The sequence below is a fragment of the Cynocephalus volans genome, chromosome 3, assembly GCF_027409185.1.
Source record: "Cynocephalus volans isolate mCynVol1 chromosome 3, mCynVol1.pri, whole genome shotgun sequence".
Classification (NCBI taxonomy): Eukaryota; Metazoa; Chordata; class Mammalia; order Dermoptera; family Cynocephalidae; genus Cynocephalus; species Cynocephalus volans.
Genome location: NC_084462.1, coordinates 179082945 through 179107994, shown reverse-complemented (window position 1 = coordinate 179107994; position 25050 = coordinate 179082945). Strand labels below are relative to the sequence as shown.

The 25050-nt window shown below is 49.2% G+C and overlaps 1 protein-coding gene across 1 annotated transcript in view; it reads right to left on the bottom strand.

Annotated features, from left to right (window-relative positions):
- The window catches only part of LOC134373767 (cholesterol 24-hydroxylase), a 29468-nt gene extending 9116 nt beyond the window's left edge, over positions 1-20352 (bottom strand). Inside the window, exons 1-9 of the mRNA XM_063091787.1 lie at positions 20234-20352; positions 13767-13847; positions 13093-13174; positions 6927-7000; positions 6360-6446; positions 2351-2489; positions 1528-1638; positions 547-697; positions 296-358 (exon numbers count right to left, since the gene is read on the bottom strand). Of these exons, the coding sequence (XP_062947857.1) occupies positions 296-358; positions 547-697; positions 1528-1638; positions 2351-2489; positions 6360-6446; positions 6927-7000; positions 13093-13174; positions 13767-13847; positions 20234-20352 (907 nt within the window). The remainder of the gene's footprint in view (positions 1-295; positions 359-546; positions 698-1527; positions 1639-2350; positions 2490-6359; positions 6447-6926; positions 7001-13092; positions 13175-13766; positions 13848-20233) is intronic.
- Between the last annotated feature and the right edge of the window lie 4698 nt (positions 20353-25050).

The window sequence follows — 25050 nt, the reverse complement described above, 5'->3', positions numbered from 1 at the left end:
ACTAGTGTAATGAAGGCTTCCCTGCAGATTCTGGGTGAGGGGTAGCCTTGAATTCACAATGCCAGGCTCTCCTGAGATAGCAAAGCCAGCTTCACAAAGCCCCACATCTGCCGGCTCCATTACCAGGCCAGCAAAGAGAGAGGGCTCCTGCTCCCCTCCTCCTGGCCCCCCAATCCCGCAACAGAACTCTGCTCAGACAGCCCGAGAAATCCCCCAGAGTCGGGGTTTAAGTGATGCATGCTTTTCATCAGTCCCACAAAGCTCTGAGCCCTTGGTCACCTCCAGAGCTACCAACCAGCGATGAAGAAAGTGACAAAGTTGTCCAGCAGAATCTCGTCATCCTGGGCCTCCTCTTCAGCTGCAAAACAAGGAGAGTCTCAGGCCTTCAGAATATTCCTTGCTCCCCTTCCCCACAGCTCACAAAAGAACCAATTGTCTTTCTCCTCTTAGGCCTGACAGGGACAAATGGGGCCAACGGTGCCCCATGAGCTGACAGGAGCTCCCCCGCCCGCCCCAGCCCCCCAGGCCCTCAGAGGAGCCTCGCACCTTTGAGAATCTGCGTGAGGATATCGGCGGGCACGTCTTCCCCGTTCCTCAGGGCCTCCCGGCGGCGCTGGACCCAGTCCTTGCCAATCTGGCGCAGAAAGCGGATGCTCTCCCGGATCTCGTGAAGCCGCTTCCTCTTCCCTGGCATAAACTGGACAAGAGTTCCAGCTCAGAACGGTTGATGGAACACACGTCCCCACGCACCCCGCCAATGACTTCAGAAATCCGTAGCAACACTGGCAAGCTAGGAGGTCAGAAGCATGTGAGAAAATTCTAGAAAAAAATAAAGCAGTCAGGGAGACTAGATCAAGATGGAGGACTAAGCCCAAGCATCAGCTTCCCCTTCCTGCACCAAATCCACAGAAAGGATGGGAAAGATGTCTTGAAACATCCACGTGGATAGACCTGGAAGATAAGAAGGGACCCCTCAAGGATGGAGGCAGTTAGCCCTGCAGCGAAGGAGGGAATCACAGCCAGGGGGAAGTGAATGGAAATCAACTGCCAAAAAGATGGGGGGTGTTGGGGACTGCAAGTTCAGAGGCTGAACTCTCAGGGAGCACGAGGAGGCCTGGGGCCAACCCAAGTATCACCTTTGCCCTTTCTTCCTTCTTCACACTTGGAATGAGGAGGTAATAGCTGGAGCTGCAGCAGCCATCTCATAACAATGAGGTGATGTGCTGAGGACAGTGGAACAGAAACACAGAAGGACCCAGGAATATCTGACATGGTGGAGCCACCATAGCCATCCTAGATTGCCTGCTTTGGGGATCATTTTACATGAGAGAAGGATGAACTCCTAATTCACAGTAAGCCACTTTGATTTTGAGCATCTACTCTAGGCGATGCGTGCAAATCCTGACTCAGAAGTCACTTTAGACTCACTCAAAACCCATTCTGAAAACTCACTGCAGGAGGTGCTTCAGCAAATGAGGACAACACAGCTGGGGTGGCTGGTTACCAGAGGGGGTGCTGGGGCAGTACCTTTGCCAGCGTGTTGCGGGATGCAGTGATGCCCTCCAACATCAGTTTCACTGCCTGGGACAAAGGCTTCTGGGCACCCAGCAGCATGCTGGTCTCCATCCCGAAAGCTGCCTGGGGTGGAGAGAAGGACAAGGTCATACCTGGGGGATGGGAGGACACAGATCCAGGGCAGAACCTGGCACTGTGCAGCTGGAGACCTGGGCCCTGGGCTAAGGGTACGTGCATCATGTCATCAAGTTCTTAACAACCCATGATGATTCCAACCTCATGGGATGTTGTGAGGATTACATAGCAGCTACTCAACAAACCCTGATGCATTTCCCCTGAAATGCAACCTTCCTTAGGTGTCCATTCTACACCCAGATTCACAGTGTATTGCTGGAGTACCAACAGTGACACTCATGACTCCACTCACTGTCCCCACACGACATCGTCTGACCTGTCTTTATGTGGGGTTTGGGGTTATCTGGGCCACTGCTAGGTCTGCTGGGGCGAAGAGCCAAGTAGTAGCCTATGGGGGATGCAGAAGGGGAGGTAGACTTTGGGCAGACCTGAGATCAAATCCTGCTTCTGCCATTGACCAGCTACAGGCCAGGCCCCACACCTCTCTGTCTATTTCTAGAGAAGTTAGTCCCAATCTCACACTAGGTTCCTTTGAGTATTTGAGACAAAATATATGAGAAATACATGAAACACAGAGAAGGGGACACTGATATGTACAGGGGCAGGAGGGAGGGGAGGAGAGAAGAAAAGAGGAGGGAGAGAGAAGAAAACCCTCTGCTCCACGTGACCCTCAGCCCCTGTGCCCAGCCGCTGCCATCACCTTGGCCAGGATGTCCATGGTAGTGCAGGTCAGCATGTCCTGCATGGACACCGGGGTCTGCCCGTCTGCCTTGGCTTCTAGGATCTCCACCAGCTGCTCGGCCTTCTCGTTGAACGTTTCCATCAAGCTAACCAAGGAGCTGGGGAAACAGCACAGGCATCAGCGGCACCAGGACCAGCTCAGTCCTGCAGACCTCCGTATGCACTGCCCCCTGTGGGGAGGACTATGTGCAGAGTGAAGGTGGGTGGCCCCTCCCAACCTTTCTGGCCTCCCCTTGAGGCCCAGATTGCAGGTTGGCGCTGTGGTAACTGAACTAAGCCCTGGGGTTCCAAAATTCCCCTCCCCTCTGTATGAATGCTGTCCCTTTGCCTTTGTCTTAGCGGTTCCATTGGTCCTCTGTCTGCCCTCTGACTTCAAAAGGGACATGGCAGTGTAGAAACTCTGGACCCCTAGAGTTCATAACAGAGCCACCCTGGTTCCTTTCCTACCCCTCTGCTCACTGACCGCTCTCCTCACCTGCCCTGCCCCTGCCACCACCTGCAGCCTTTTGTCTTCCCATGTCACCCCCATCCTTGAGAAATCATGGTGCCCAGCTCTACACGAAAATGAGTCCTCAGTCACCATCTGCAGCCCCGAGCTCTCAACTCACAGCACTCCCTGCCCCAAGACTGCTCATCCCCCAGCACAGAGCTTACAAAGAGGAATGGAAGGACGCGCTCCAACCTGACGAAAACGGCAGCCCCAAGAGAAAAGCACGGGGGCCGATGCCACTTCGTACACTACATTTTTCTGAATTTTTACTAAGAGAAAGTGCTGCTTTTATAATTAAAAGGAATTTTTGATAAAGATCTTTTAATATTAATCTGATAAAGGGTACATGGGTATTCTTTACCCTACTCTTATTCTTAAAACTTACCTGGAAATTTGAAATTATTTCCAAATAACAAGTTTTTAAAAAGAGAAACAAAGAGAGTAATTTTTTAATTAGGAAAGAAAATTAACCCTTGGGACCAAGGTCTTCCAGCAAAAGTGAGATCCAGAAAAGTAGAAACTAAAAATTTTATTAAAAGTGTGTAACAATATTCTGTGTAGATAATGGCTAGAGATGAAACTAACCAGTGGTTCCTATTTTTCCTTCATTAGTGAATTAGGATTCACCAAGGCTCAACAATACTTCCATAAACACTTACAGGCATCTTCCAATGCTTCCTTCATATAACTTTATAAATTTGGCATTTACAATAAAATAGTCATCTCTAAGATGACCTCTTATTGTGAGATTTAAAAAATCAAAATGTCTGGTGATGGTTGCACAATAATGTGAATGAACTTAATACCACTGAACTGCATATTGAAAAATTTAATTTACCATTTAAATAGTACATTTTATACTATGTGTACCTTACCAAAATTTTAAATTAAAAAAAAAAAGAAATGTCTGTGATAGTATTTAATAAGCTGTAAAGTGCTGTTCAGATGCGAGGTACTATGTGCTGGAAAAGGTTCCCCCAAACAATGCCACCAGTACTTATGTCACAAGCATGTGGGCCATCATCTGGTAGAATCTATGTCTCCAATAACCTTGAACCCTGAGGGCAGGAACCACATCAGCTTGGCTGGCCTTTGTAACCCTGACTCTCAGCACAATAAGCATTTATTAAGTAAATGTCTCTCTCCAGTCTATTCCTTCCTATTCTCAACTCTGGCAACTTTCCAGTAAGACCAAGATTATTCCAATTCATTGATCTGCTCATGCATTCATTCACTCTATGGGCATTCAAGGAGGGCCTGTGGGGTGCCTGGTGCTGGGCACAGGAGTCAGGGACAGGGTGCATCTTCTGCCTTCAGGGACCTGTGGTCTAGAGGGGGAGGAGAGGTCAAATGTGAATGTAAGCACTGCACTGGGCATGACAGGAGCCATGACAGAGGCATGAACTCGGCCTCGGAGGGTGACATCTTAGCTGGGTATCAAAGGAGGGACAGGAATCCCCCAGGAGGAGCATTCTGAGGCAGTGGGAATGGCCAAAGCAAAGGCAAAGGTGTCAGAAAGAGCACAGTGTTCCAGAAAAGTGGGGGAGAGGATGCAAAGCATGGAAGGGTTTCAGGGGCCAGACTGGGGGTGGGTGGGTGTCTGACCTTCACCCTTCAGGGAGCCATTGAAGGTTTCAGAGAGGGGGAGTGGCATGGTCAGATCTGAGTTTTAGCAAGATCTCTTCAGAGCGGTGATTGGATGCACTGTGGGAGGGAGATGGGAGGCAGGGAGGCCTGTGAGGAGGCTGGGGTCAGTGAACCTTCAGGCGAGGCTTTTCCTACAGTCCCCCAAAGACTGGATATTCAAGAGCAACTTCACGGTGGAGGAATCTGGAGGACACCACCTGAACCAGGTAAGCAATGTTAACATGGCCAGCAATGGGACAAATTGATGGCATGTGCCTCCAGATATGATGCCCCTGAGGAGGACACAATGTCACTGTGTGGCACTCCTGTCCAAAAGGCATAGCCTGGGTCTCATCATGTGGAAACAGCAGACCAGCTCGCACTGAAGGGCCATCTACAGAACTGGCCTGTGATCTTCAAATGCGTTAAGGTCAAGAAAGTCAAGGAAAGGCTGAGAAATGCTCCAGAAAGAAGAAGGCTAAAGAGACAGGCAATTAAACACAACACATGAACCTGGAATGGATCTTGACTAGGAAAAAATACCAGTAAAGGCACGAATGATAAAATTTGAATATGGATTGTGGATTAGATAACATTATTGGATTAATACCAATTTTCCTCATTTTAACAGCTAAACTGTAGTTATGTGGTCGTTGTTCTTAGGAAATAAACATGGAAATGTTTAAAGATATGGAGAACAATGCTTCTAACTTACTCTCAAATGGTTTTTTAAAATATGCACTGTGTACAAAATATACAAATATATGTATATACACACAGAGAGAAAATGACAAATGTATTTATATATACACAGAGAGAGAAAAGAAATGATAAAGCAAATGGTGATTTTAAATAATAAACAATAAGTGAATCTGGGTAAAAAATATACGAGTCCCTTAAACTATTATGATGATCTTTCTATAAATTTGACGTTATATCAAAGTAAAAGATCACGTTCTTGAAAATGTTAAACATAGAGTTAACTGACTCAGTGATTATACTAGGTATATACCCAAGAAAAGTGAAACTATATGTTTACACAAAAACTTGTATAAAAATGTTCAAAGCCACATTATTCATAATAACTGAAAAGTGGAAACAACCTAAATGTCCACTAACTGAAGAATAAACAAAGTGTGGTCTAGTCAGACAATGGAATATTACTCAGCCATATAAAGGCAATGGAGTACTGACACGGGCTATATAGTCTGGATGAATCCTGAAAACATGAAAAGCGAAAGAAGCCAGGCACAAAAGACCAATGCTATATGATTTCATTTATAATGAACTGTCTGGAATGTGAAAATCCATAGAGACAGAAAGTAAATGAGTGGTTGCCAGGGGCTGGCGACATTGGGAAGAAATGGGGAATGATTGGTTCTGGGGGGGTTAAAATGTAAAACAGAATGTGCTGATGATTGTACAATTCTATGAATATACTAAAAACCATTGAATTGTACACTTTAAATGGGTGAATTGTGTAGTATGTGAATTATATTTCAATCAAAGAAGTATTCAAAACATAAAATATCACCCCAAAAAAGAAAAAAAAAAACTGAAATGCATAAAATAAGAAGCCCAGACAAGGAGTAATGAGACCTGAGAGGGGGCACTTCCTGGAGAATAGGGACCGCCACACCTCTGGCCATCATGAGCACTCAGGCCTTGATTCTCCCAAACCGCATGGGGCTGTGCTCACCCTCCAGGCTGGTCTGTCTCGCTCTCTCTTTTGACTACTAATGTCCCCTCTTTCCTCTCTCCCTCCAGCTGGGCGAGGCCCCCTGCGCTGCTGCAGCCCAGCGCCGCCTCTGACCGGGCGAGAGCCGCAGTGACCATCTCTGGCCACACTCACCTTCGGCTGAAGGCCAGGTCCATGATCCTCCGCTGTTTGTGCCAACGCTCGTAGTTGCATTCAGAAACCAAGCCTTGGCCAAATAGTCTGCAGGAGACAAATACTTAATGCGAGAAAGAGGGTGAAGCAGAGGGAGTGACTGCTTCATGGGCGCAGGGTCACTTTGGGGATGACAAAAATGTTCTGGAACTAGATAGCAGGGACAGTTGCACCACATTGGGAACGTACTCGGTACCACGAGATTGTCCACACTAAAGTGGTTAAAATGGCAAAGGTTACGTTATGCCAATTTTCCCTTAATAAAAACCAAATAACTAACAAAGAAATAAGGTGATCATGTGCCCCAAGCTCAGTGACCCCTGTACTCCGACCTGCCATCCAGAGGGAGAAGCGGAGGAGGAAAGTGCTAAAGACAAGAGCAGGGCCACCGTTTATGGGGTGCCTGTCATGTGCTGGCAGCCAGGTCCTCGGAACTTAATGACACACCCAACAGTCTGGGTCCCCGGGCCCCTCCGCTCACAGCAGAGGCTCTTCTGGAGACTCAGCCCTCCCAGCGTGGCCCCTTACCTCTCACCGAACACAGTCTGGAGCGCACGGTACATCTTGGAGTCCTTGTTGTACTTGGTTGACATCAGGAACTTCTAAACATCCCCAAAAAACCAACATGAGCTTGTGAACCCATGACAGGCTACAAAGGACTCTTGTGAAACATGCCCCAAATAATCACCCCCAGCGGAGTGTCAGCTGTGGTGTGAGCACTTCCCATGCATGAGCTCACGGGGTCCTCAGCCATTGACAAGGAAGTGTCTTCAAGCAATAGCAACCGTCTGGGTATGCGGGAGGTGGGGCACAGAGGGGTGAAGTGATTTTCCTATGGACACCCAGCTGGAGGGAGGGGGGTTGCTCATTCCAGTGCCCACACTCAGGACCCCAAGCCACACCACCTTCCTTCCAAAGCAGCAAAGCAGGAAAAGGCACATGCTGCTCTGAAACCAGAGTGGGAAGGGGAGAAGTTGGGGGAAGTGCTTCTGGGACACAGGAGAGATGCCGGATACAGATTCAGTGTTAGCACCAACCCAGTCTCACAGGTCAAGGAAGACTTCCTGGAGGAAGGGTCAACTTTTATCATCAAGAGCTGGCCGGTAGCAATAGCAGTATTAGTCAGCAGCTCTTGAGGCAACATGGCCCAGTGGTTAACAGCCTGGGTTGTGGAGTCACCTGGTTTGAACTTGGATCCGGGCTCAGCATCCCCACTCCTCCGCTGGCTAACTCTATGACCCCGGATGAGTTACTCACCTCCTATGCCCCTCAATTTCCTCATCTTACAAGATGGGACGAAGAAGAATGCCTGCCTGGAAGGTTTGCTGTGAAGAGTAAATCAGTCCAAATGAAAAGTACTGAGAATGGTGCAGGGCACATAGCAGGTACTCAATAAATGCCAGGTGCACATCAGCATCCTGCAGCTCATTCAATGCCTTGTCAGCCCAAAGATGCGGGGGCTATTCTTATACGCTCATCTTATACATGGGTGAAGACACTGAGATTTAAAACTGGCCCAAGGTCACACACATGGTAAGTGGCAGATGTAGGATTTGCATCCAGGCAACTTGCTGTGGGGGAGAGGGAGAGAAGCTGTGGTCCAGGCCAAGGGAGCCCAGGTCCCCTTGGTTCACTCAGGCAGAGTTGTGTGTAATGGGGAGGGGCAGCAGGGCAGGCTGCAGAGGCCACGGGGCCCAGATCCCAGAGCCTGCCTTCTGGGGCATGAGTTTTATCCTGTGGGAAGTGGGAAGCAGGAAGGGGATTTCTCCTCTATAAATGGACCCGGGGACTGCTCACTTCTCTGAATTTAGAACCTGAGGGGGTGGAGGTCTAACATTAATTTTTCAACCAAAAGGAAACCCCAGAAGTAGCTGCCTTTGCATCATGAGCCACATCCCAGGAATCTCAATCCCTCCTCAAACAATGTCATTAGAAAACCAAGTTCTGTCACTACCCAGCTCCCACCAAGAGGAGGACCATGACAGTAAATGCCCACCTCCCAGACCCCTCTCAAACATCCCTGAATAGTCTGAGGTCTAAGTCAGCCCTTCCTAAATTGAAGTAAAGAGCCCCCACCACTGAGGCAGAGCAGCTGACCAGGTGTCCCCCATGGCCTGCTGTGCCAGGGGCTGGGGATCATGTGTTGGCTCAGTGTGCTGGGCTTTGGAATGGAAGGGATGCACAGGGAACCCCAGCCCCTCGCTGCTTCCTCTAGTGGCCTATACAGACAGCACACTTCTACCCACGAAGGAGTAATGGCTGGAGATTTGCCCTCCTGCCATATACAACCAGAAAACCGAGGGAAATTATGAACCATCTGTTTTAAGACACTGGACAACAAGCAGTGCAGAACTGTGAACCTCAGGAGAAGAAGGAAAAAAAGATGTGAGCCCTATGGCCTAGGGTTACCCCAGCTTTCTACCCAGAGACAATTCCAGGACAATGGCACTAAAAGAGGAGACCCAAATATAGTCCAGTAGCCTTGCCAAGAGATCATGGTCTAGACAGGCCAACAGAGGCTAGAATTATCGGACAGAGTACCAGAGAAGAGCTATGCATAGAAAGAGCTTCTACACAGAAATCTGCTCTGGGTCCCTTGAATCTTTGGATGAACACCAATCTGCATACATGTAGGGTGAAATTCCACAAGACTGAGCGAAAACAACTTTTGGGGAAAGGAGAATTACTGGATAACTACAGGTTGAACAATTCTAAGAGCTTACACAGAGCTGAGAATTATTAATGTTCCTACCAGCCACAGTAGACAAGTCTCAGACTCAGGACCTTCAGTAGAGGCCCCAGAAGGATCACTCCTTAGTAGTGGGGCTAAACTAGCTCTGGAGTAAAAGTCTACTCTAGATGCACTCCCAGAAGAGCCTTAAAGCAAACCTGGAAAGGATCAAACTGATCTGTAAGTGACTTTACCATCTGTCAGAACAAAGCCCAACACTCTTTAAAGGAATCTAACAAAATCTAGTGCTCAAAAATATAAAATTCGCAATGTCCAGTATCCAACAAAAACTACTAGATATGCTAAAAAGCAGGAAAATCTGACCTATAACTAGACCCAGAAATAACAGAGGTGATTGAGTTAGCAGACAAGAATTTTAAGACACCTTTACACCTATTAGACTTATCGCAAAGATTATGAATATGTTCAAGGAACCCACAAATCCAAGAAGTTCAAAGGATCCCAAATAGAATTAACATAAAGAAAAGTACACAAAGGCAGATCATAATTAAATTGCTGAAACTAGTAATAAAGAGAATATCTTAAAAGCAGGCAGAGATGAAGTGGTATAATATTATTTGCAACTGGATTGAGACAAGTTAAAGATGATGTTATAAACCTAGGACAACCACTAACAGAGAAAGAACGGGAACTAATAAGCTAATAATGAAGATAGAATAGAATACTGAAACATACTTAATCCAAAAGAAGGCAAGAAAGGAGAAAAAGGGAACAAACATCAGGTAGGGCAAATAGATAACAAATAGCAATATCGTAGATTTAACCCCATCACATCAATAATTACATTAAATGTAAATGACCTAAGCACTCTAGGTAAAGGCAGAGATTGTCAGACTTTATAAAACAGCAAGACCCAACTATATATTACCTACAAGAAATCCACTTTAAATATGAAAACCCGGAAAGGTTAAAGGCAAAATAATAGAAAAAAAAATATTCCGTGCAACACTAAGCATAAGAAAGCAGGAGTGGCTATTTGAAAGCAGACAAAATATAATTCAGATAAAAGAATGTTACCAAAAATAAAAGGGACATTTCTAAGGATAAAGCAGTCAGTTCATCATAAAGGCATAACAATCCTAAATGTGTACACCTAATAACAGAACTTTAAGATACATGAAGAAGTTCTGATAGAACTGGAAATTGACAAATCCATGATAATGGTTGGAGAGCTCAACATTCCTCTCCCAGTAATTGCTAGAACAAGTAGACAGAAAACTAGCAAGGATTTAGAAGATTTGAATAACAGTATCACCAATTTGACCTAATTGACATTTCTATAACATTCAATTGAGCGATTATGGAAAATACATTCTTTTTAAATTCACCAAGATGAACATTATGCTGGGCCATAGAACAGGTTCCAATTAATTTCAAAGACCTGAAATCACAATGAGTATTTTCTCTGACCTTACAGAATTAAATTAGAAAGTAATAACAAAAAGATATCTGGAATATATCAAAATATTAAGAAAATGAAAAACACACATCTAAATAATCCATCGTTCAAAAAACAAATCATGAGGGAAGTTAGAAAATATTTTGAACTCAATGAAAATGAAAACATATCAAAATTGGTAGTAAATTTGTGCTAAAGCAGTGCACAGAGGGAAATGCATGGCTTTAAGTGCCTATATTAGAAAAGAATAAAATCAATGATCTAAACTCCTGTTCTAAATAATTACAACAAAAACAAATTAAACCCAAAGTGAAGAGAGGAAGGAAATAATAAAGGGTGGAAATCAAGAAAATAGAAAACAGATGAAAAATGAAGAAAACCAATAAAACCAAAAGTTGGTTTTTTTGAAAAGATGAATAAAATTGATAAAACTCTTGCTAGACTGACCAAGAAAATAAAAGAAAACCCAAATTATTATTCTCCAGAATGAAGAAAGGAATGTCAACACAGATCCTGCAGACATTAAAAAGATAATAAGTAAATACTATGAACAACTTTATGCCAATAATTTAAACAGTTTAGGTAAAATGGACAAATCCCTTTGAAGACACAAATTACCAAATTCAAGAAAAAGAGAAAGTGTGAATAGCCATATACCAATTAAATAAACTGAGAAGGAAATTCTAACACATGCTAAAATACGGATGAATCTTGAAGACATTATGCTGAGTGAAATATGCTAGTCCTAAAAGGACAAATAATTGTATTATTCAGCTTATCTGAGGTCCCTAGAGTAGTCAGATTCATAGAGACAGAAAGTAGAAAGGTGGGTGCCAGGGGCAGGGGGAGGGGAGAACAGAGAGTTAGTGCTTAAAGGGGACAGAGTTTCAGTTTGGGGAACTCTGGAGATGAGCAGTGGTGATGGTTGCACAACTGTGTGAATGCACTTAATTTGATGCTGCTAAACTGTACACCTAAAAATGGTTAAAATGGTACATTTTATGTTACATATATTCTATCACAATTCAAAATTTTTTAAATTTAAAAAACACATTTTAAAACAAAGAAATTAAATGTGTGATTTAGAAAACAAAAACAAAACTTCCCTCCAAGAAAACTCCAGGCCCACATGGCTTCACTGGTGAATTCTACCAAACATTAAAGGAAGAAATAATGCCATTCTTATACAAACTCTTATAGAAAATAGAGAAGGAGTTAGCACTTCCCAACATATCTTATGAGGCTGGTATTAACATGATACCAAACCCAGACAAAGGCATTATATATGTAGAAGCGAAAACCCTTAACAAAATATTAGCAAATTTAATCCAGCATATGTAAAAAAGATCATACATCATGACCCAGGAATGCAAGGTTGGTTTAACACTTGAATATCTATCAATCAATATAATTCACCATATTAATATGTAGATACTTCAAAAAGTTCATGGAAACATTCGTACTATCTTTTAATTCTGCTTTTCCATGAACTTTTTGAAGTACCGTTTTATCTTTCAGCTTCTATTCTCATTAAACATCATAAAAGTCTTTGTGCATGGTTTTTGGTAGCATGCTTTACAAAGTCTTCAACTGTGTCTGTGTCTGAAATTAAACTTTAAAATAAAAAATGATTTTTAACATTCTGTTAGAGACATACAGTTACTCCACCCTTCTCCTGATCTGGGCCCTCGGTTGTATTTTATCGCTCTCAGCGTCACACAGTCATGCTCCATGCAGAGAAGCACGCCCACACGTCTGCTGAGGATGACAGCACCATCGTTTACCGAGCGATTGCTATGTGCTAGACCTGGGCCAGAGGGCTCCCATTTGTCACTTCAGTTCCATTCTTACAACCTCCCTGTACGAGAGCCATCATCCCTGTTTAACAGATGAGGAAACTGAGGCTGAGAAGGATGAAGTAACTTGTCCATGGTCCCCTAGCCAGTTGGTCACAGAGCCCAGATTTGAGCCCACTTCTGCCAACTCCAAAGTAGATGGTCTGATGCCCATTCTTAGTACCTATGTGGCAGACATTACAGATTAATGCCACCTGCCTCAGTTTCCTCATCTCTTAACTGGGACTAATAAGCACCTCTACCCCTATGAGGATGAAATGGGTTAATAACTGTGATGTACACAGAGAAGTACATGGTCCAGAGTCAGCACTGTTTAAATATCTTTTGATAAGTTGTTAAATAAGCTAATTGATATTTAATTCTCATCATAGCCCTAGGAGATAGGGTTATAATTTCCAACTTGCAGATGAAGGAACTGAGGCTATGAGAGGTAAACTAAATGTGGGTGCCCCAGTGGGGAAAGCAAACTCCCCACTCGCTCCCCACACCAAACAGCAATGCTGGGAGGAGCCCCCAAATGGTGGGTGGGTAGAGAGAAAGATGCCATTCCCTTTTGGGTCCTTGAGAAGCCAGCCCAAATGCATACTGGCTCTGGAACATTCCTCCACAGTCCCTTGGGGTCGAGTTTCACTCCCCCAGTGCAGGGGAAGGAAGGGGTTTCCCCCCAGAAACCACTCTGCTTCCTACCTTGACTGACTCGGGGCTCGTGACGATAACTGAGGTTTTGTGGAAGACGTTGACCCGCACAACAGGTCCATACTTCTTAGCCCTGGAAACCGAAGTGACCCAAAGGAGGCTGTCAGCTACCCGAGATGTGAACGTCATCAGCCCCAGCCCAGAGGGAGAAACAGAAGTGCCCCCTCCCAAAAGATGCTCAACACAGGAAAGACCCTTGTGCCGAGGCCCTGCCCTGATGCTGACTCAGTGCTGAGTCATGTCCCCCACTGGGCCTCAGTTGCCACACCCACGACGCAGGGTCTCAACAGCCCTCCTTTGATTGCCCCATAAGGTTATCCCGCGAATCAAATGATATCGTCTCTTTGAAAGTGCTTCGAAAAGTGTAAAGTACTATCCCAGACCACAACTGTTACCTAGTCACATCCCCCACCCAGTGTACAGATGAGGAAACTGAGGCACAGAGAGCTTCTGATGGCTGGTCTAGGGTCCTGCAGTTGCACATGGCAGAGCTTGGCTTCCAAACCAGCCTCATCTGCCTCTCAGCTCGGGAGGGACTGCTGGGCTGAGAGTGAGCTGGGCTAGGGTGGGGTGGGACTGACAGTTCATGTGCTGGATTGGGGCGGGGGGCTGGTGTCTTCCCCGTGGGGACCTGGGGTAAGAACAAGTGAGAAGTTAGAACCCACCAATCCAAAAACACGTCTTGGAGCATGCGGCCACAAACCTCATCCTTTTTCCAGAAACAGGGGAGGTGTCCTAGAAGGAAACTAGAAGAAATGGGAGACATTAGGATTACAGCAGTCACCATTAAAGAATGTCCCCTTCTCCACAGGCCCCTGTGAGGTCAGCACTACTATGCCCACTTCACAGATGGGAGGACTGAGGCATGGGTAGGTTATGTCACTGGCTCAGAGTCACCAGGCAGTAAGAACACAGAAAGGACACAAACACAGGTCTGACCAACTCCAAAGGCCTCCTTGGAGAGGAGAGTTTTATTCCTATCTCTCTGGCATAGAGGTCAGGGGCTGGCACAAGGAGAGGGCTTGGTACATTGAGTGGAAACACCTTCAGACATTCACTGATTACTTACCGTATGCCGGGCACCATGCTAGGCCTCACTCCATCTAAGCTCCCCACATCGCCTGGTTAATCTATTATTAACCATATTATAGGCAGGACAGCCAAGACTGGAGAAAAGCCTGTTTGGTGTCACCTTGAAGAATATTCCCAGGTGCCCATGACTTCCTGTCTCCTGTATGACTTAAGGCCAAGCAAATTCACTGTAGCACCTCAAATGGGTGACAACAAAACTGCAATTGGAGGTTTCTGTGTTGTGGGACTCACATTCTCCCAGGGAGACATACAGTAAACAAACAAACAAACAAATACAGTGTCAGAGAGTGGTAGGAGAAAAATAAAACAGAGTGTGGGGGATGAGAGTGCCAGGCATGAGCCTGGGGGGCCCTTTCATACAGGCAGGGCAGGGAACATCCCTCTAAGAAGGTGACCTGTGAGCTAAGACCTGCAAGAGGTGAGGGGTTTGGCTGTGCAGGTTCCTGGAGGAAGAGCATTCCAGGCGACAGGAAGAGCAGGTGCAAAGGTCCTGAGGTAGGAGTGTGCTCTGACATTGTGGCTGGAGCAGAGTGCTTGAGAGGAAAGTGGCACAAGATGGGGTCACCAATGTTGGGGGCAGATCACGTAGGGCCTTTTAGGCTGTTGTTCAGACTTTTCCTTTGACCTCAGTGACGTGGGGGCTGCTAGAGGGTTTCGAGCAGAGCAGAGATAGGATCTGACTTGGGTTTAAATGGATCATTTTTGCAGCTGTGCTGAGAGTAACCAGGGTGGAGGTGGACAGCAGGGCAGGATGGAAGCAGGGGCACCAGTGACCAGTGAGGGGCTGTGAGAGGTGACGAGGGCTCAGACAGGGCAGGGTAGTAGAGATGACAAGAAGTCATATTCTGAATGTACTCTGAAGGCAGAGCCAATGGGACAGGCTGACAGTTTCGGTGTGGGGCAAGTGAAATGTCAGGGATGACTGGGGTTTTTGGCATGGGCACCTGGAAGGATGGGTGGAGCTGCTGTTTACTAAGATGACAAGGACTGTCGTTGGGGCAGGGAACGCTGTTGTATCCCCTGCCCTTATCCATGCAGGAGGGCAGGCTTCCAGCTGCCAGTACCTGCTATTCTTCCAGGGCCCTCAAAGGAAGGGCCAGCTGGAAGTTCCAGAAGATGAACACACCCCAAAGCAGCCCCCACCCATGCCCCAACCCCCTCCACTCCTGGTCACCCTGGAGCTCTGCTCTGCACAGCCCTCCAGAGTTCCCAGGGCAATTGCACCTCAGTTTCCCCAGACGTAATTTGCTTTATTGGTTTTCTCACCTTCTCTCTCTATCCACTCTTGCCCCAACCTGAGATCACTCCCCATCAACTACTTACACTTCAATTCTTGTTTCAGGATTGGCTCCCAGGGACCAACCTGAGACAAGTAGGTGAAATAAGCAGCTCAGCTTTGGACCCGTTAGGTTGTGGTGCCTATTGGACATCTAAGAGAACTTCTGAGCAGGAAGTTAGAAACTTAAGTCTGGAGGTCAGGGAGGCTTCCAGGCTGGAGACAAACATTCGAGAGTCCTTAGCAGAGAGGTGGTGTTTCCAGCCCAGTGACAGGATGAGGCCTCTGGGGATGGACATAGACAGAGGAGAGAACCAAGGACTGAGCCATTACTGAGGGGACAGCCAGCCCAGGAGACTGAACAGGCAGGATCTGCCGGGGAGGAAAGAGAAGAGGCAGGAGAGAGTGGAGGGGGAAGCCAGCGAAGAAGCCAGGACAAGCAGGAGGGAGGGATCGGCTCTGCCCAGGCTGCTTAGAGGCCAGGTAAGACGAGGACAGAGGGCTGACCTGTGTTCAGCAATGTGGAGGTCACTGGGGGCCTTGACCAGAGCAGGTTGTATGGAGAGGCAGGGGCCAGGGCCCAGGTTGGTGGTTCAGGAAGGAAGGGGATGGGAGGCCCGGAGGCCCAAAGACAGGCAGACTGCCAGGGGGGTTGCTGCAGGGACGGCAGCTGGAGGGGAACAAGAGGGTGAAGAGAAGGGTTATTTCCAAGCTGTGAATTCTTATAGCATATTACATAAAAATGGGAATGATGCAGAAGAGAAGGAAAACTGATGACGTAGGAGAGGGGGAAGAGGGTGCTGGGGCAGGGTCGCTGAGCAGGGGGGCGGGCTGGGCATGGCCAGGAACACGAAGCTCCTACTGCCAGAACAGCTGGACAGCACACATGGGCTCCTGGGTGGGGAGGTGGGCAGCTGAGGTGGTGGGGCCTGGAAGGAAGCTCTCTCCAGCTGTTCCGTTGCATGGGGAAGTGGGGAGCAAGAACAAAAGCTGACAGTGCAGATGGAGAAGGCAAGAGAGTACATGCACTGGGGAGGGACTTGGAGAGTCACCACTGGGCAGCAGTGGCCCACTCCAGGTGAGGGGCCTTGAACTCACTCTGCTCCATTTGCAGAAAGAAGTGACATGGACATCACATACAACTAGTGCATTTCCAAAATAATCTAGTATCCCCACTGTCACTCCCCAAAGCTGCACAGTTTGGGGGGATGTTTTCAGTTTTGAGTCGTCTGAGTCAGTACAGTCTGACTCCAGAGCCTTCACCCTATCCACTGGGGTCCACCGCCACTTGGGAAGAAAGGTGAGTGCCAGCTCAAGAAGGCAAAGAGCATGGAGTGGGCTGGGTTCCCCACCGCCAGGCAAGAAAGGGAACTAAAAACCATCCTCTCTGCTTCCTGCAAGGGGCGCTGGGAGGAGACCACCGAGCTGGAAGACCAAGTGCCCAAAATAAGCAAGTAAAGCTGGGGGGATGGCAGAACATCGGGACTTGCTGCTCAGCAACCCGCCAGGCAGAAGCCCACTTGGCATGCTCCTGGTGACAGACTGGATATGGTAGAGCAGTCCAGGGAGAGAGTGGAGGCCGAAGATTCCCCTACCCCGCACCTCCCTAACACATTAAGTCTCCTATAACACTGCCATTGGCCCGGTGGGAATCTAAGGTTTCCTGTGGGCAGAAAAGCATTGGAGAGTAACTAGAGCCGAGGTCATCTGGAGAGCCCCCTGCGAGGCCACCCAAAGAGATGAAGGGAACACATGAAATGGTGGAGTGGGCCACCCACTAGGGATGAGAGTTAGGGTGAGGGACTGCGATTGAGCCTCATTTGGAGGGATGGGGCAGTGAGTTCCCTGCTGGGCACCCAAAGTCCATTGGCAGCACCACCCAACAGAGCCAGCCGTGGGACTTCACCATGGCTGGGGGTCCCTGCTCCTTGCTGAACATCCCCGACCCCAGAACTTGACAAGTGAGAGTGGGAGGAGAGAACCAGCACTGCCCAGAAGTCAAAGTTGAGAAATCTATTCTGAAATAAATAAAAACTGGGGGAGAGAGACCTTTCGTTGTCAAGTTTACGTCCGCCCCACACTACCAAGAGAATAGGGGGTGACGAGGAAGTTTAGGACAGTGACAGAGAAATAAAGAAGCTATAGGTGTTTATGTTGTATATGACTGTGGGGTTCGAGTTCTCAGCCTACAGGTGTGGGGCGGGGAGGAAGTGGGTCTTTGCAGTAGGATGTTGTAACAAGAGCACAGAGGAAGGACACTCAGGGAGGGCATCCTGGAGGAGAGGGCTTCCTGCAGAATAAGCAAGATGAAGGGTGGGGTGGCACAGCAGCTGCTTCTTGTGCAAACTGGCACATCCTGGAGCACCAGGGACAAATACCACTATTGCAGACTCAATGCACAGATTTCATGTCAACCACAGTGTTACCAATGATGGTTTAAAGATCTAGGCTTTTAATGCCAAAGCATCTGATTTGTGCTAGAAGAGGTTCCCAAACTTCCATGTAGTGCAGTTTTATTTTTGACCACTAACCAATTTTTAACCCCAAATCTTTTCACATATGCATTGTTCATTTCACCTCCTTAGAATAAAGAGCCCAACCGGGATTCTATTCATCCTCCTCCCACTCTTCCTCCCCACCCCACACTTATAGGTCACATGTAGACTCTGTGCTCTAAGATTTGGGGAAAATTTAGCCATAAATAGGAAATAAATATGGACACATGCTATTACATGGATTAACCTTGAAAGCATCATGCTAAGTGAAAGAAGCCAGCCATAAAAAGGAAAGAAATATGGATACATTCTACTCGTATGATTTGTATGACTCCATTTATATGAAATGTCCAGAATAGGCAAATCAGTAAGAGAAAAAAGTAGATCAGCAGTTGCCTAGGCTGGGGAGGAGATGAGGAGTGATGGTTAATGGGTATGGGGTTTCTTTTTTGGGTGACCAAAAAGTTCTGAAATTAGTGGTTATGGTTGCACAACTCTGTGAATATGCTAAAAATCAATGAATTGTACACTTAGAAAGATAAATTTTATGGTATGCAAGTTATATCTTGATTTTTTAAAAAGATAACTTAAGTTCTGCCTTCTGAAGACAGAGACCGGACCAGGTCTTTATGCCTGAAGCGCTTGGGTTTATGAGAAGGCAAAGCATTGATGAAACTTTACCAGAACAAGCACAGCACTCATTCGATTCCCAGATGTTGATCTGAAAACTTGAAAGGGTGATAGTGTACATGACAGACTTGTAGATTTCCACAGTTCAGCCTTGAATCACTATTTATCGAGTATCCACGATGCATGTAGCAGGTGCTGCTGTGCTTGATGCTGGGGACACAGCAGTGAATGAGACAGACATAGAGCCCATGGGAGAGACAGACACTTAACATGAGATTGCACAAATAATTAGCCACTTATGTAAAGGAGAATCATAGTGACTTAAAGTATTTATAAAATGAATGTAATATATTTGAGGGAGCAGGAGGAACCTCCCTGAGGAGTCAGCGTTTGAGCCAAGCCTGAAAAGCCAGGGAAGAATATCGGGTGAGTGGAAGGCAGAGCTGCTAAGCAAGGGAAAGGGGGCTGGGGAAGATCCCAAGGTGGGAGAGGGCACCAGGAGGGCAGAGAGCCAGTGAGAGAACAGTTGCCTCCCTGTGTCAACAGCCACAGAGATCTTCCCTGAACCCACCAAACAAAGATTCAGGCTTCTAATGCCAGCGCATCTGGCTTGTGCTGGAGACGTGTGCCTTCCAGAATGTTCATATCCTCAAGTTTTAAAAAGTGTGTTTAATACCATTGTTTATTTATTCATCAACAAATATTTATTGAGCATCTGAGACATGCCAAGAGCTGGGGAAACACAAATGAACACGCAGCATCCCTGCCCTCCTGGGGCTCACATTCTAAGGGGGAGACAGACAGTCAACAGGTGAATGGACAGTCAATAGGTAGAAAGAAGGTAACTTCAGGGGTGATGGCCCAAAACTCCTTATGGGTGGGCATTACACAGGATGGTCAGGGAAGGCCTGTTTGAGATGAGGAGAGGAAGTAGCCCACCATGCCCAGGCTTGAAAAAAGGGGAAGACCTGGACCCTGGGCGAGGGAATCAGCTGGGGGCAGAGAGCAGAAAGCCTAGGGGTGCAGTGAGCAAGCAAGAGGAAAGAGAACAGTATAGAGTGGGTCCTGAGAGCTCAGCAGGGGCCTTGCTGGCCACTCAGGGGGCTAATTTAGAACTGGATTTAGTAGGTGAGGGGTGGGGGCAAGAATGGAATGACAGTACTAAGGAGAAGACAAATGGGATATACAGACAAAAAGGAATGTCACTAAGGTACAGTGTGCTCCAATCTAGGCCGACCCTGTCCAAGTTCCAAAGTTAATAGCGCCCACTTTGGAGCCAGGCTGACCTGTGTGTAAATCTAGGCTTACCAAACTGCATGACCTTGGGCAGGTGACATCGCCTCTGCGTGCCTCAGTCTCCCCGTCTGAATGGTGGGGTAACAATAGCGCCTACCTGACAGAGTTGTCGCTGCCATCAGGTTTGTGGGGCCCAGCTGAGCGCGGTGGGCGCCCAGCAGCTGCTGCGGCTGTGACTAATTTGTTACTAAGAATAGTTAGCGCCCCTCTCTGGGCCGCTGTCTCCAAGTGGCCGCGCGCAAAGAGCCAGGCTGGACCCCGGCCTCGGCGCCGGCTTGGACGCGGTCCTCCGGCCCCCCGTTCCAGCGCCCCATCCAGGCCCCCGCCCCCACCCCCCGCTCACCTGGGCCGCGGCGGCCCGGGGATGTGCTCGTAGCGGCTGCGAGCGCGGTGCACGAAGGTGCAGCAGAGGCCGAAGGCGAGCAGGACGGCGCTGCCGAGCAGCAGCAGCCCGGGACTCATGGCTCCGGGGCAGGCCAGGCCGGTGTCAGGACCGGGCACCGCCTCAGCTGTCAGCGCCGCGCGCCGCCTCGGCCCCAGGCCCGGTGCGACCCAGCACCGCCCCCGCCCGCTCGGCTCCGCCTCCGCCGGTTCTGACCCCTCCCAGGGCGCTCCGTCCCCGCCAACCACGTCTCCGCCTCCGGCTCCGGCTCTCGGGTCCCGCCCACGAGCCGCCCCGCCCCCTAAGGCTCCGCCCACCCCCAGCGCGGTCCCAGCCCAGGCCCTGCCCGGAGCATGTTGTCTCCGCCAATCACAACTCCGCTTCGGCTCAAAGCCCCGCCCCATGCCCCGCCCCTCCCCACCTCCCTCAGGCTCAAGCTCCGCCCAGAAGCTCCGCCCACAACGCGTTGTCCCTGGCAACCCCGATTCCTCGGCTCGGGCTGTCCAGGCGGCGGCGCTCAGTCCTGCCGGCTGACTCCGCCCTCTTGGCGCCTCCAAATAACAGCGTCTGTCCGCGCGCGGTCCTAGGCCCCTTGCTGTCTCCCTGAAACCTTCCCGGGAACCCCATCCCAGCCTCCAAATTCCCGTATTACGCCGACTGTTCCCAAACCTCTCCCTGGAACCCCAGACCCCCGAGGTTAGGTTCCCTAAATGTCGTCCCTCGGGCGCCTTCTCTGCCTGCCTGTCCACGCCGAACGCCCGAGGTCAGCCAGCGAGGCCCACGGGCGAGTGACGAGGACCCCGGCGGGACACAGGGAGGCCTGTGTCTGCCAGTGAAGAGCGCACGGCTGCACCCGAGGCTGCTCTCCCGGAGTTTCGGGCGCCTCCGGAACCTCCCAGACCTAGGGAAAGCCTGATCCAAGGCGTTGATCCGGGTCCGAGGAGCTGGAGTTGGAGTGGGTGAAAATCTGGTACCAAGGGCCGCCCCTTAAGGGAAAGTGAGAAATGTGCCCGGGGTGGCCAAAGAGTGTTTTTGGAATAATGACCAAGCTTCCCTACCCCCCACCCACAGGGTATGACAGAAAAGGCCAACTCTGGGCCTTTTAGTTCCCAATTCCCAGCCCCAGGGGCCACTCAGAGTGAAAGCAGTGGACTGGGAGGGCCGGGTGTGCCCACTCCTAGTCCAGATAAAGATCCTCTGGGCTGGAAAGGAGGCGTCCAAAGAGTTTAGATGCTGCTGGGTTTCTGAGAAGAGGCCACACTCCTGCCCCACTCTCAGGCCAATCCTAGAGATGTTTGGGGATTGGAAAACAGAGGAGACCTGTGTATCCCCATTCCCAGGTGTAGCCGGAGACAAGTCCCTGCCAGGAACATGACTATTAGAAGTGTGGGGGCTGCGGGGTGACAGAGGGGCAAGCTTTAAGAGCTGTGCCCAGCACGAGGGAGGCAGGATTGCTGTCCCCAGGAGGCAGGTTGAGCAGCCATGCATGGGGACCTGGACTGGCTTCCCCGTGGGGCTAGGGGACTTTGGCTTGTCACCGCTCCCCCCCCCCCCGTCCCGTATGGCAGTAAGAGGCTGAGAGGCAGGTGTGCACAGGGGACCTCAGGCTGTCCCTGCTGGGTTGAGGTCAGCTTGTGGGCTGTAAAAGCTTCAGGGTATAGGAGGAATTTGGAGGGAAGATGCAGCTTCAAGAAGGAGGGTGTGGACTTCCCGCATGCTGGCAGGTAAGCTAGGGGGAAAAAAGTAACATGACCATGTTTAGTATCCAGAGTTTGGGTTCTTGAGGGCAGGTCCAAGTCCTGAACAGCTCTGGGTTACAGACTGTGGCCCCACATGAGGTGGGCACAGAACAGCATCAGGGTACAATTGTCAGTGTGAACCTGTCCAGCTAGGGATAAGAAGAGGAGTACACAGTAATGTTCTCTGGCATATCAGGCAATACCTGTGACCTCTGGCTCAACATGACCATGGCTCACTGGGATGAAACAACAGTCTCTCCTCCCCCTGGGTGCCAAGCCCACTGCCTGGAAGCACGTGGCCGACCACCTGGCCCCTCACTGGGAAGGTCTAGACTAACCTCTCCAATATGGTAGCCACCGGCCACATGTGGCTATCACTTGAAACACTTGTCCACAACTTGGCCACTAGTGGCTAGCACTTGAAACGTGGCTAGTCCAAACTGAGATGTGCTGTGTGTGTTAAATATACACCAGATTTCATATTTAATTTAAAAAAAGGAATGTAAAAAAGTCATTGATATTTTTATATTGATAGGTAATCAATTTAAAATGTATTTACCTGTGAAAGTGAGAATATTTTGAACATGCTGGGTTATATAAAATATATTAATTAAAATTAATTTCACCAGTTTCTTTTTAACGTGGCTACTAGAAAATGTTGAATTTCCTATGTGGCTCACATTATTCCACTGGATAGCACAAGTATGGACAATGATTCTCAAAGTATGGCCCCTGTGCCAGCAGTACGAGCATCGCCCAGGAACATTTTAAAACTGCAAGTTCTCAGCCCCACCTAGACTTCACTGAGTCAAAGATGCTGAGAGATAGGACCCAGCAAGCTATCTTTTAAGCAGCCCCACAGGTGATTCTGTGCAAGTTTGAAAACCACCAGTGAGGCCCAGAGAGGTTAAATGACTGCCCCAAGGTCACAAAGCAAGGACTATAAGCCAGTCTCTGGCCTTCTTGAACCTTCCAGTCGAACATGTGCAAGGTGTAAACACAGGGATGCCTTGGAGGTTGCCCACTAGCTCACTTGGCTTCATCTGTTGGGGTTGTTGGGAACAAAGGGCCTTTCCTGTTGTTGGAGCAGAAGGAGGGCCACCCAGGGCCCTGATCCAGCTGGGGCTTGCCAGGACACAGGTGAACAAGGAACAAGCAAGGCTCAGTCAGGGCCTGGAGTGCTGTCACCTCAAGCTGATGTCTTGTACACACCCTGGACACTGAGCCATATCTGGGCTGTCCCTGCAGCATTGGGCCCTGAGGGTCCAGAACAAAACTGTTGACATTGGGCAGCAGTAACCTCTCTCTAGGAATCTGACCCAGGCTGGATTAGAGGGGGTGGGGCCAGAGGCTGGTAGGGAAGAGGGGGCGCCTTAGCCCAGAACTGCCCACATCCACAGAAGCCCTGAAGGACTCTCAGGCAGGATGGAAGTCCCCGAGCACAGAGTCACTTGTGAACACTTCCTTGGCAGCAGTCATGGATGGTGCAGTGAAAGCCCTAGACAGAGAGCCAGCTCTGCCCTCCCTGAACTTGTGTCCCAGTGTGGGTGGGGGTGGGGGTTGGAGTTCAGTGCCCTGAGGCAGCACAGCAGGACGGCCCACAGCTGGGTCTGCAGAGCAGGACTGCCTGGGCTCAAATAAAAATATTGGCTATGTGACATTTGCCAAGTAATAACTTCCCTGGGCCTCAGCTTCCACATCTGTAAAACTGGGGAGATGAGGTAGGGGGTTAATTGTAACACCTGACTCATCCCATTAATAAGAGGATTAAATGAGTGAATAACATGTAAAACTTTCAGGACAGGGCCGGCACGCAACAAGTGCTCACAACCACCCCATTGTCACTGGTTAAGGAACAGTGAATCTGTGGTCAACCTAATTCTCTGGAGCCAGGTCTCAGCCCAAGCCTTCTTTAGGGCCTGAGGGGTAATGGGGGGCCGCTGGGGAGGGAGGGAGAGACCCTGCCAGAGGATTCAGTGCCCAGAGGAGTGGAGGTACCTGGGACCTCGCCCAGAGTACCCTCTGCCAACCCCCACCCCCACCCCACTCCTCCCTGGGCAAAGCAGCTGCAGGGGCCAGGTGAGCAGGGCCTCGGTGCTGCCGTGGTCAGAGGGCCTCAAGCACCACTGCACCTTCCCAGGGCTCTAGTCTCAGCTCAGCCCCACCTGGCGACAGGCCTGTGACACTCAGCCTCCTTGGGCTTGTGTCCCATCTACACAGTGAGTTTGGCCTGGACAGTTACCGAGGGCCCTCCTAGCTCCTCACACTTCAGCAGTTCCCTGCATGCTAGGAAGATGCCCACTCGACCACACCTGGGCAGCTGGAGGCCCAAGAGCAGCAGGCAGATGGCAGCAGAGCCACCTGCCAGGCAGCAGGGGCCCCTGGAGGTCTCCGTCAGCTGCTTACCAGCCAGGCTGGCAGCCCACACCAGGCAGGGTCCCTGGTGCGCCCTGGTCACCGTATCTTTCTGTGGGCACAGGAGCACTTGAGATGGGGTGCGGTGGCAGGAGGGGCTCTAGAGCTAGGGTGCTTGAGTTCAACTTTGGCTTCTCCCCTACCTGGATGAGTGCCCCCAATGAAGATATTTAACCTGCGCAGGTCAGTTTCCCCATCTGTAAAAGGGGGAAAAGAAGAGGACTGTCCTGAGGTTGAATGGCTTAACACATGCTGTGCTGTTCTTACACCGGGCCCGGCACACAGGCCATACTCAATGGCAGGGCTCAACAGGGCCAGGCAAGCCTCAAGAGCCTGGGTTCCTCACCTGCCCCACTTAGGACAGAGGTATGAAGAATCCAAGAGGAGAACCTGAAAGCTTCCTTCTGAAGGCTGGTACTCCACACAGCTTCTGTGAGCAGCGGGAGGCCCGCCAGCCTTCTGCCTGCACTATTTCCCCTGCCAAGCATGCCACTCTCGTGCCAGCTCAGTACCTGAGAGCCCCCAACACATAGGTTGGGTTGGGGTGCCTCACCCAGACCTCTCCCACCCTTGACATGGGCCATGTCCTGTCTTCCCTGCCTGTTGACTCATCTGCTTATCCAT